The sequence below is a fragment of the Octodon degus genome, unplaced genomic scaffold (assembly GCF_000260255.1).
Source record: "Octodon degus isolate 3935 unplaced genomic scaffold, OctDeg1.0 scaffold00048, whole genome shotgun sequence".
Classification (NCBI taxonomy): Eukaryota; Metazoa; Chordata; class Mammalia; order Rodentia; family Octodontidae; genus Octodon; species Octodon degus.
The window spans coordinates 5,950,236-5,962,682 of NW_004524624.1; the positions used below are offsets into that span (position 1 = coordinate 5,950,236).

Here is a 12,447-nt window from a genome sequence, read left to right on the forward strand (position 1 = left end):
CTGAACTCCAAAGTCAGCCGCATTATTTCTTTCCCAACTCAGCAAGCCGCATCATCGCTCTCCCCTACCCCTCAAAAGACTACGAGCCTCCAGTCCCTGGGTCCCCAGCTGCACGTCAGAGGCCCGCCCCTGGAGGCTCGTCTTCTCCGCGGAGATGTCACCCTCCCCGCCCCCTGTCAGTCAGGCGGAGGGGGCGGTGCGCCGCCAGTGGGGGCGCTGAGCTCAGAGCTGCCGCAGCGCCGGAGCTGGAGCCGGAGCCCGAGCGCGCGAGCTAGCTGAGCGCGAGGAGTACTCTCGTGGCAACGCAACCAAGGCCAGGCACTGCTGCGCCCTGCTCAGGACCGGTGACCCGAGCGCCTGGCTGCGGCCGGATCCCCCGCTGGCCCGGAGCTCGCCCCAGCCGGACCTAGTGGAGCTAACTGGTCTGCTCGTTGCAGCCGCTGCAGCCGCCTCTCCATTCCCAGCCGGGCCCCGCATCCAGGTGAGGCGGCCGCGCGCCGGGGATGGAGAATAGGCTGGGGACCCGGAGGGACTAGGACAGGGTGAGGCATGGGCTGGAGAAGGCATTGGGGTTATCCGTGGGGAAGGGGATGGAAAATGCAGCGGGGCTGCAGTGAGGGGGTGGGTGCGCGTCAGCGTGCATCCCCGGGTATGTGGGTCTGTTTCTCTGTGTTTGCAACTGTCTGAGTGGCCGTGTGGACGTGCGTCTGAGCTCGTGTGTGTCGGGGGTCCGTGCGCGTTTGAGCGTCTGCATGTCCTGAATGTGCACGTGAGCCTGTCGGTGGTGTATGTTTGTGTGCATGACCGTGTGACTCTCGTGTGTGTACTGGCCGGCCACCGGTCCTTGCGCCGAGCCCAGCACCCGGTTCAGCGGGGCTGCAGGTTGCAGAGCTCCGGATAACAGAGGCCGTGGCCCCTCCCGTGTCCTGGGTTTCAAGGACGCTGGGACTTGCCGCGGCCCTGAGGCCTCGCGCTAGGGAGTCCGAGGAGGAGGAAGGGACTCGGGGCCCAGAAGGGGCGCCAAGGCGCGGGGGTGGGGGCGCCGCATCCCTTGGGAGGGGCTCGGGGGTTGCGGAGCCAGAGCGCCGGTGCCCGTGTCTTCGCCCTCCCCAGGCCGCCAGGATGGACGTGTTCATGAAGGGCCTGTCCATGGCCAAGGAGGGCGTTGTGGCTGCCGCTGAGAAAACCAAGCAGGGGGTCACCGAGGCCGCGGAGAAGACCAAGGAGGGCGTCCTCTACGTCGGTGGGCGAGGGGCGGGGCTTGTGGGGCTGCAGGGTTGGGGATCCTCTGAGGGTGTGGGGATGGGGTCCTCAGAGAGAGTGAGTGATGGGGAGAGAGAATATGAGTCAGCAGACGGGGCGGGGTCAACAGGGGTCACTGAGGACACAGCCCATGGCAGCCTGAGTTGGGGAAGGGTTGAAGGTGGGATTCTGTAGTGATCAAAGCAGAGAACCTGAGCCCTCTTTTTAAAAATTTCTAGGCGACAACCTAGCGCAGCGTTTTCCGCGCCGGGCTCTATAGAGCGAGGTCGCCGGTTCGTGCCCCGTCCCGACTCTTTAGGGGCTGGGGAGATGGCTCAGTGGAATAAGTGCTTCCCTGGCAAGCACAAGGGCCTGAGTTCAATCCCCGGCTCTGAAAAAAAAAAAAAAATTCTATTGCTATTATTAATAGTTACCTGGTTTTGAACCCATGCTCTAGGAGCAAGGGCTGTGTAAATTATGATTCCATCCATTACATCATTTAATGCTCCCAGCCTAGTCCACAGATCAGGGTCACTGGGGCTCCCAGGGACTTACCTGTCTTGCCCAAGGTCACACAGCTGATTAAACCAAAAACTAGGGTCTGAACCCCTGCTTTCCAGACTCTGAAGCCCCACCCTGTGTGGCCCCTCCTTCCCCTATAAGTCTGGGCTCCTCCAGCCATCACCAGAGCTGGGTTGCTCACCAGGTCCCCCTGCCTCCCAGCATCTGTGGCTCCTCTGTCACAGTCTCTTGTCCAGCCTCCTTGCGCTGTCAGCTGGTGTCAGGAGAAAGGCCAGGTGGTTAAAATCTCTCTCCCTAAGTGTGAAAGGAGCTTATAGAGTCATTTACATAAAGAGAGGATGGGCTGGAGTTTACACTTACTGTTTTTTGGAGTGCTTACCATGGCTAGGGACCTGCTTGTGTGCAGCAGGTGTAAGGGTTCTTTACACAGCTTAATGCACAAGTAAGTTGCCCCAAGATAACAGTACATTTGAACTGCACAAATTTGAACACTTCGTGACCACTACGCACCAAGCATTGTGCGAGTCCTGGGAATGTACCAGTGAACAGCAGGCAAGGGTGGGATAGCATAGAAAGAGGTGGCAATTAGGCCTGAATAATAGGGGTCAGCTGAGGGATGGGTGGACAGAAAAAGTAGGCATGAAAGCCTTCAAATGCACAGAAAGCAGAGGGCAGAGAGCAATATTAGGAGCTGAGCTCAAGTTGGCGGCAAGAGACAGGTCACAAGGTGGTCCTTATATGGCGGGGGCAAAACAATCCTACAATTGCAGTGAGAGATTGTAAGCAACAGACTGACATGATATGACTTCGGTTTAGAAAGGTCTCTCAGGCCTTTGGGAACAGAGCCGATATCAGGGAGTCCCTTTGGGAAATAATGTAGCCACCAGAAAGGGTGGCCTGGGTGAGGACAGTGGCGATGGAGACAAGAAGCTTTGAGCCCACATCTGCCTGATCCTAGCCCTGGCCTCCCTCCTGCCTTGTTGTTGGCCCTATTGCTTCACTTTTTTTGACCCCCGGCATCCCTGTCACCATCTCTTCTAACAGACTGTACCCCTGCAAGCTACACTGCCTTCTTCAGATTGGCACATCCTGTTCCTCCCCTGCCCAGGATCCCCCCAGAGAGTCTCCCAGTCCCTGAACATTAAAGCCTCAGCTCCCTGTACCCTAGCATTAGTGCCCTTCGTGACCCTGCCTCAGTCTACATTTCAATTTCATTTCTCACATGCCCACTGTTCCTGGTATGTGGGCCCAGTCACACTTCTCTGTGCGTTGTTGCATGATTCCCTGAACCTGAATCACCTTCACCAAACTCCTTCCAGAATGTTTGCCTGCTCCCCACTTCTCCAAGGCCAGCAAATATCCCTTCAGTAGACCCACCTGAACCTAACACTCCACAGAATGAAGGATCTGACCCTTGTTAGGAGGAGAGAATGTAGAATAAATTGAGTAGTGGCACATGGACAATCACACATTAGGGACACTGGGGACACCTTTCAAAATACATAGCTTTTGAAAGACCACGCACTCCTACAGTACTTGGTAGCAGGATTTTGGGGGGCAGAAACACCTGAGCTTGAATGCCCATTCAGACACTTACTGGTTTCAGGAGTTCCCAAGCTTCTGCTTCCCACCTGGGGGACAGGAATACTGACAGTACCCACCTCAAAGGCTGGGGAGAGGAGTGTATGAAATAGCGTGAGTCACTGCTGTGCAGCCACTGTGGGGAGGTACAGGTGTCGAGCCAACAGGGAGATTTGGAAAGCCTAAGGAAAGAGGTGTGGGGCTCCATGTGATTAATACTGAGGCAAGACTTGCAAGACATAGGTACCAGCAAGGCAGGAATGGGGCCAGGGCACCCACTGCTATGTAAGTGTCATTCTGTCCAGGCTCTAACCCCTGTGCCATGCTGGCATCTCTGTTCCTTAGCTCAGACTCTTTACATGTGCTCTTTTTCTCCCTGCAGGAAGCAAGACCCGAGAGGGGGTGGTACAAGGTGTGGCCTCAGGTACACCAGCCCTGGCACTGTCCCCTTTTCTATTGTCAGGCTGAAAGGGTGGGAGGACTCCCGAGGTTTCTGTGGGAGATGCTCGTGGGCAGGGCAGGTCATGGGATGTTATGTGGGGGAAGCTGCGCCTCCTTAATCTCAGCCCTTCAACCCTTCCCCACATCCGTTGGTGCTCCAGTGGCTGAGAAAACTAAGGAGCAGGCATCACACCTGGGAGGAGCTGTGTTCTCTGGGGCTGGGAACATAGCGGCAGCCACAGGCCTGGTGAAGAAGGAGGAGTTCCCCACAGACCTGAAGGTGAGTGATTACCTGCCACACGTGTGTTCCCTCCAACACACACCAGGCACACAAAATAAACAGCTTCTTCTCCTGTACCCGTGGCCAGCCTGGGGCGCAAGCATACTTGTTTTCCATTCTACAGGACTTGGAATGAGGCAATCTACACACTTGGAATGTGTGCGTAAATGCAGTGCTTCCTGTGACAGGGACCCAGAACTGGCTGTGTGCAGGATCCCACTTTCCATTGTGATCCAGCCCACTTTTGGCCACATCGGCATGTGTCATTCATTTCATTAAATGAATGTCCGTGTTAGCAAGGAATTGTTCTAGAAGTTCGTGCAGTAAATGGGATTTTCTATTCCAGCAGCTGATGTTATAGTGGGAAGAGATGGTAAAAAGTGAGCCAGTGGGCCAGGGAGATAGCTCAGTAGACTAAGCGCTTGCCTGGCAAACGCAGGGTCCTGAGTTCAATCCCTGGTACCACAAAATAATAATAATAATAATAATAATAATAATAATAATAAGTGAGCCAATAAACCAGGTGATTTCCAACAGCAATAGGTGCTGGGAAGGAAAAGCAACAAAGGGAATAGGTTAAAAGTCACTTGAGCCAGAAGGTTTTCCCTGAGAAAGTGATGTCTGAGCCAATACCAAAGGAATGGAATAGATATTCAAGGAATATATTTCAGACAGTTATGAATGGCAAATACAAAGGCCCTGAGGCTGGCGTGAACAGATATGTGTGGCGGGAGGGGTCCGTGTGTCACACATTTGTGCACATTTGTTTCTCCAATAGAGTGATAGTGGCTACACATGTAAGCATGAGGACATCAGAACTTCCTGTAGGGAAGGAGCTGTGAGCTCCTGAGCCCCATGGAACAACTGTGCTACTCCCTGGCTGTGTGGCCCTGGACAGCTCCCACTGTGTCTCTTAGCCTAATTGTCTGCCAGCGACATGGAAGATGAACATACAAGCCCTTAGGCAAGAGAGATGAGAAATTCTCAAAATGTAAACATGTATCAGCCTCACCAGGAGGCCATGTGAAAATACGCGTCAGCCCCATTCCTAGAACTTTTGGTTCAGTAGGTCTGAGCTGGGGCCCAAGAATTTTTGTTTCTAACAAGTATGCAGGTGATGCCAATGCAGCGATACCAGGGGTGACACTTGTGAATCACCGAGACCCAGGCAGAGCCTGGCTTGCATACAGTGAGTGGCCTATTGGCTACACGGTCATGCAAGTAGTCTATGTGTGCCCCCAAGGGATCGTGTGACAACAGGTAGTCATGGAGGTGTACCACAAGGACAGTGCGCCCTGTGCAACTGTATACACGTGTCTAGATGTTCCTCCTGTGAGTCCCTGTGTCTGTCCCCATACATGGAAGTGGAGGCTCTTCAACATTTGGTTTTGGGTAATCAGGGTGCAGTCTAGCTGAGCGTATCCTCTGGCTGGGGGACCCCATTACCACCATCCTCTCCAGACATTGTGCACAGCTGGTTTCTTCCATGGTTCAAAGGCTAGTTCTTCACTCAGTAGTTGTTTTCAGTGTTGTCTCCACATTTTCACATGTGTATAATTTCCATGTCCTGCAAACATGTTACTAGCAATCATTCCCATTCACTGGTCCCTACACATTTTACATGGAGTGACTCATTGAATCTTCATAGTGTTGCTTTGAGAAAGGTACCATCCCTGGCCCAGTTTACAGATAGAGAAATTGAGGCTCAGGTGTGAAGCGACTTGCCAAAAACCCTCCCTGCCTCCTTCCCTTGTAAGCTTGTTGGGATCATAAGCTTAGGTTCTCATCACAGGAGTCACTTTATGCCAACACAGGCCCAGGCCCTATACTAGGTGCCGGAGTACACAGAGAGGCAGGTCTGAGCCTCATATGCCATCCTCAGGGTCTTTGGGACAAGCCTTTGCACAGAGTCAATGCTCTCTGGCCCTTTTCCTCCTATCAGTGCTTGGAAACACCTCAGGGTTGCTCTGTCAAGGGACTCAAGATAGAGTTACAAACCAAACAGCAACCCTTCCAGAAGGCTCCCAGGGGTGTGGGAACCCAGGCAGGCTCATAGCCAGCATTTCTGATGACTTCCACCTTCCAGCTTGCTTTCAATAGCACATTTACATGGAATCCTCCCTGTAGTTCCTCAAAGCACACAGCATCACCTCATTCTCCAGCCCAGGCTTCTGCGATTTGAGGTGAAGTGACTTGTCTGATGCCAGATAACTAGCAAGTGGCCAGGCTGGGATTTTTTAAGTGAATTTTTTGTTTGTTTTGATGTTGGGGATGGATCTCAGGGCCTCTTGTTTATCGAGCATGTGCTCTACCACTGAACTAAAAGTTACCTAAGTAACTTTTTATTGCTATACAACATACATGCAAAGGGCTTGCTGCTCCGTGAAATGTTCTGAAGGGAATGCCCGTATATAGCCAGCAGTCAGCTCAAGACAGAACATCAGCCCCCTCAACAACCTCCTTCATTCTCCCAAGTCCCTAGCCCTAAAGCCAGGTCTAGGCAGAGACAAGTGAATGTTAGGGTTCCCCACTCTCAGGACTACCCTTTGGGGGCCCTGGAAGCAAATGTTTCTCTAGAACTTAAACCCTATGCACCTCACTTACCTCACCTCAGTCTTGGGTCCTACATCCCCCCTTCAAAAGTACCTGCCTCTGCGCTTCTACCACCACAAATTAGGTGTTTTTAAAACTTTGTGTAAATATCTTCATAAAATACTTTATAAAGTACAACAATGTTATTGTGGGTTTTGGTGTTTTTTTTTTAATTTTGTCTATTTGAGATGGGGTCTTGCTATGCAGTTCAGACAGGCCTTGAGCTCACTTGGTAGCCCAGGCTGGTCTCGAACTCACAATGATCTTCCTGCCACAGCCTCCCGAGTGCTGGGATTACAAGTATATGCCATCACACCCATTTTGCCACTGTTGTTATTCTTTCTTTTGTGTGTGTGTACCCAGGATTGAACTCAGGACCTTGCACTTGCCAGGCAGGCACTTGTGCTGCTGTTGTTCTTCATTCTTGTGTGCTCTTTCATTGTATGATGAGTGCAATGAACACATCCATTCTGTTTGCACATATAGCTTCCATCCGAATTACACACTCAGACTAGGATTTATTCTCCTGAGCAAAAAATGGGATTTTTTTTTGGGGGGGGGCAGAGCCAGGAATTGAACTCAGACCCTTGCACTTGCCAGGGAAGTGCTTATTCTACTGAGCCATCTCCCCAGCCCTAGACTAGGATTTATAACACCGTGTTTCTTCCCTGAATTCTAGTCATGGCTGGGTGACTTGGGGCACACTGTATTTCCCTACCTCCTGCGCCTTGGTACACCCATCTCTGCAATAGGAGGAATAAACCAGGTCAGGAGCTGTAAACTCATGTCTCCACCTAGACAGGGACTGTTTCATGTGTTCATATTTGCAACCAGCTCAATCCTGTGTTTAGTGCACATACATGTGCTCACCTGCAGGTGGCCAACCATGGATTTGGCAGCCCCCCCAGATGCATGCCTGCTGATCTGTGCCTATCTGGGCAGCAGATGCAAGGGGGAGGGGAGAGCCTTAGCTCACACATCCAAGCAACACCATGAGCTGTTGCTTCCAGCTTATCTTAAAATAGCAACAGCGAAGAAACCAGGCCATGCTGGGCCCTGGGGGAGGGATGAGTAGAAGGTAGCAGGGGAATGGCTCAGAGCCCCTGCCCATCCCTGTCCCTAAGCCTCCATCTCCCTCCAGCCCTGGAGGGGAGTTTCCAGTGTTCTCTCTGGGGTCCTGCCATCCAGTGGAGCTAGACACACAGAGAGGAACAAATGGGTGACTGGGTGTGCTGTCTCCCCCTTGGCCATCCAGTCACAAATGATGGACCTACAGAGGCTGCCAGGTGCTGGACGAGAGGCACAGAGAGCCTTAGTACCCTGGCCCTCCACATTCCCAGCTTTGGGTGATGATCTGGAAGGATTTCACCCTCACACCGCTCCATTTCCAAGGTGCTCCAAATAAAAGGTTTAATTAAAAACTCTTGCACTGCCCACTTCTTGCCTTTCCCCACACTTCCAATCAGTCCGAAGCTTAACAGCATAGATTTTTTTGGCTATCCCTGCTATCCTCATCAGCCTTGCCCTTCTCTGCCCACAGCCAGAGGAAGTGGCCCAGGAAGCCGCTGAGGAGCCACTAATTGAGCCCCTGATGGAGCCAGAAGGGGAAAGTTATGAGGAACCACCCCAGGTGAGAAGGTGGTAGGGCTGGGTGGGTCTCTGGGCAGCCACGAAGACTGCTGCCAATTCTAGCCCTGGTGGGTGGTCCCTTCCCTGATAAGGTTGGGAATTGCTCTTTGGGTCCTGCCTCTTTAGAACCAGGGGACAGGGAGTGGAAGGATGGAGGGGAGAACAGATGGAGCCTAAAAGAGCCCAAGGAACCCTGCTGTCTTCAACTCTAGGTCCCTCCAGGCCTAAGGGGAGGGCCTGCAATATCCTCCAGAGGGATCTGGCTGCCAGGGCTGGCTGTTGGTCTGCAACCCCATTCCCTTTTGCTCTTCTCTACCCCCATCTTATCCCTCTGATGCAGGAGGAGTATCAGGAATATGAGCCAGAGGCGTAAGGGACCAGGACGGCCCCCCACCAGCAGCACAATTCCTTCCCTGTCCCTGCCCCACCCCCCAGAGCGAGGGCTGACCTTCTACCCTTTAACTAAAAAAACAAGATCTTCCTTCTCCGAGGCGCCCCCTTGGAGCCTGTTGTCAGTGTCTGTCCATCCGTCTGTCCTACCTGCCAGCGTCCAGCCCCGGGGCATGGACTGGGCTGGGGCTTCCGCCGTGGCTAGGAGTTCGCCCCACCATTGTGGCCCCTTCTGGTCCCATCCTGTTCAGTGTCTGCGCGGATGTAGCATGTTCTATGTATTTTTAAACGAAGATAGAAAAGCCACGGCTCCTCCAACACCCCAGACAGAGGGTCTCTGAGGGGCCCGGGCAGCCCTAGAGCACCCCACCCAACTCCCACATCGACCCCAATAACATTTTTTTAACCAAAACCAGGAGCCAGGCTGTGCCACATCCCCCTCCCTCTGCCGGCCCTGTCTGAGCGCGGGCTTCGTGTGTTGTGATTGTGGCATGGAGAGCCCCACCCCACCCCCGTGTGAGCGTGTCCTAGGCGGGTGGGCCCGACCGCCCCACCCGTGTGTGTCCATGAATAAAGCCAATCTGTCTGTAGCCAGCGCCGCATGGGCAGGGCTGAGTGCCTGGTGGCGGAGGCAGGTGGGCTTCCGGGTCCTGGAGTGGCCCTCTGCGCTTTGGGGTCTGCCACACTCGATCCAAACACAGGACTGATTACCCAGACCTCGACTTCTCTTTCTTCTGGGCAAAACCTGGATGGGTAGAGGCGTTGACTGGGAGGCGGAAAAATGGCTCGGGGACGCCACCTGCTGGGCTGCACCGCGCCTACGGGGTACAGGGCCAAGGGAAGCCCCGTGCCGCAGAGGCCGCGGGGACGCGCGTGCACGTACCCTGGCCAGTGCACACATGCAGACGCGCGCGCTCAGTGCCACCTGCGCCTGGGAGAAGCCTTCAGAAATCAGCCGCGCTGGCACCGACAGACGCCGTTACAAGCAGACAGACCTCTTCCCGCTGCAGGACGCGTACACATACAAGCACTACCCACATCTGCCTGAAGCAGAAAAACTCAGCCAAGGGGAGGGGAAATGGGCCAGTGCTCCAAAAGAGGACAGAGGTCTGGCATGCAGTGTTCTACTCCTCCTAGAAAGGCATCTGAAAGTTTGAGTTCTCAGCCGAAATGGGTCTGCAGACCTCTGGGAAGTTGTCCAGGAGCTTTGAGCAGAATCGGATCAGCACTAGAGGGCCCCCAACACTGCCTCAGAATGAGGAGGAAAGGGGGTCCGAGCCTGTGGGTTCTGCACAGAGACTCAGTCCCCGGCAGAGACAAAATGCTGCCCTTATTGGCTCAGAAGCTCCCGCTCCGGGCCCCGCCCCTATTTGTGCAAGGCCCCCGCCCTCTTCCACTGCAGAGGCCCCGCCCCTGCCTCGCAGGTGTAGTGCCGGGCTTTGCCGCAGAGATCCCCCAGCTTTGCTGAAAAGACCCGCCCTCTTCCATGACTCAGCCAGGACTGTGTTGACAGCCAAAGCCCAAGCCTCAGCCTTCCAGCCCCAAAGCTGGAAGATGCTTCCTCTGTTTACTCAACCCCTGAGATTTGGTGCCTCCTCCCCAGGATCATCTGAGGCGAGGCAATTCCAAGCCTGACGGGAGACCATTCTGCTCGGGTCATCTTGGCCTGCAGTGTGTGTATGTGTCTGTCTGTCTGTGTTTGTCTCTCTGTCTGTCTCTCTGTATGTCTGTCTTTTATTTCCAGAAGCAGGAAGCAAGTGGCAGATGAGTAGCGAGAGCGTGTGTGTCCGCACGTGTGCATGTGCGTGTCAGCGTGTCTGTATTTAGAACTGGTGAGCTTGGATTCTCTGACTCGAGTGAGGGTTCCGCAACTCACAATCCTTGGGGATTGCAAACTCATGACCCTTGGGCTGAATAGGGCCTCTAGATATGTTTCATTTGCTATATTGGGTTTTAAATGTTTAAAAATTGGATCCCTTTGGGCTGTGCACACATTTTCCATTTGACCATGGTCCCTTAGTCCCTTTCCCTCCTTTCTGTATTACACCTATCTACTTATTTCATTTTCATGAACTGCCTGTCTTCTAAAGAAGAGTTTGGGGACAGGGGAGATGGTGCAGTAGGATAAGCACTTCCCTGGCAAGTGCAAGGGTCTGAATTCAATCCCTGGTTCCACAATAAAATAAAGAAGAATTTGTTGAGACTGGGCGTGGTGGCACACGCCTGTAATCCCAGCTCTTGGAAGGCTGTAAACAGATGGAGCACTACAAGTCCGATCTAGTAGTGAGACCCTAAACACCCTGTAGACCCTTCCCTAAAACACAAAAAGAAGAATTTGTGACTTCCAATCCAGCAACTGCATCTGATCCCCATTTTTAGATGACAAAACCAGGTTTACCATCTGGCCTGAGATTTATTCCTCCTTCCCTGGTGCCAAGCCCTACACCTGGCCCTACTGAGCATGGTTCTGCTCAGAAAGTAATGTTATTTGTCAGGGTCACTTTAAATGCATTCCAGGCACAGGCCCAGAAGCGTCAGCAGAAGATGTCAGCCCTGTGTCAGACAGCAGTGTGTGTGTGAGCCCAGACAGCTCATGGGCTCCTCCCACAGGACAGGCACAGAGCCATTTCCAAAGTGACCAGTATATCCCAGGCATGTGGCATTTATCGCCATTCATTTCACTTGAAACAAACTTAAAGACTTGCTCATTGTAAAGCCCACTTTATAGATGAGGGATTGGGAGTCAGAGAGGGAAGGCCACCTGCCCTAGTCACACTGCTGGAAAGTAGCAAAGGCCACAGTGAGCCCCGTGGCTGACTCCAAAGTCCAATGCCCTTGGAATTTCCAAAATGGGCACTCTCTTGCTTTGAAGAAAGACAAACAAATGAAGCACACCCATGAAAGGAAAATGTGGAAAAGCAGCAACGTAAAGATTATAGACACTTGTGCAGTGTCACAAAGACTGGGAGTGATGTGGGGGGGGGGTGCACACATATCTGTGGTATGGGTGTACATATGTGCTATGTCTATCTGTGTTCCCCTGTGTACACAGATACTACCCATGTGTGTTGCATGCATTCACTTAGTCACCCAACAATGTGTGTTACACATCTGCTCTGTTCTCAGAAGTGAGTGACTTTGCGGTCCTGCAGGCTGATGCTCTGTCTCCTCACCTCCCATTAGTCATAAAGTGATCAATAAGATAATTGCAAGTTTCATGGAGAACATAAAAAAGACCAGTGTTGAAGAGTCATAGAGAGGGAGGCAGGGAAAAGAGATGATAACACAAGGTGGCCATGCCAGGTATCTGAGGAGAGGATATGGAACTGGAACCTGAATGGAAAGAGGATAGATTGGGGACATTTCCAGAAGAGCAAAGTAGGGAGAGGAAGTGCCCGCCTCTTGGTTGGTGTGCACAAGCGTGTGGCAGCAAGGCCACCGGTCAGGGGGCCTTCGGAGGTCCATCACCCAGGTCTACTCCTGTTGGCCCCTACTTTCTCTTCCTTTGTTTGTGTTCTTTCCTCCCTCAGGACAAGCTACCCTCAGTTCTGCCTGTTTAAATCTTTCCTTCTTCTTGCCACTACTCATTGGACCAGAGCAATTTTTTCTCACCACCCTTCTGCTGTTCAGATGCACACAAAACCCCCATTCCACCCATCAGCACTCCGAACCCCTGCTGGGTTGCTAAGTGGAAAGTAGCCCTCCCCTTGGTGAGGACTGGGGGCTGTCCTCATGTCCCCCCCATTCATCTGTCTACCTGCCCCCACTGC

At 53.0% G+C, this 12,447-nt stretch overlaps 1 protein-coding gene across 1 annotated transcript; it reads left to right on the forward strand.

Annotated features, from left to right (window-relative positions):
• The first annotated feature begins 245 nt into the window (after positions 1–245).
• On the forward strand, positions 246–9,224 carry Sncb (synuclein beta). Its single transcript, XM_004632292.3, has 6 exons — positions 246–481; positions 1,114–1,243; positions 3,728–3,769; positions 3,948–4,066; positions 8,199–8,288; positions 8,628–9,224. Exons 2-6 carry the CDS (start codon positions 1,123–1,125, stop codon positions 8,658–8,660), a joined length of 405 nt encoding a protein of 134 aa, XP_004632349.1. The 5' UTR covers positions 246–481; positions 1,114–1,122; the 3' UTR covers positions 8,661–9,224.
• The last annotated feature ends 3,223 nt before the right edge of the window (positions 9,225–12,447 follow it).

Excerpts from the sequence above, each read along its gene's own strand:
- Sncb (XM_004632292.3), top strand. The coding sequence starts at position 1,123 with ATGGACGTGTTCATGAAGGGCCTGTCCATGGCCAAGGAGGGCGTTGTG. Across the intron at positions 3,770-3,947 it reads GGTACAAGGTGTGGCCTCAG|TGGCTGAGAAAACTAAGGAG; the intron begins GTACACCAGCCC and ends TTGGTGCTCCAG. Across the intron at positions 4,067-8,198 it reads AGTTCCCCACAGACCTGAAG|CCAGAGGAAGTGGCCCAGGA; the intron begins GTGAGTGATTAC and ends CTCTGCCCACAG.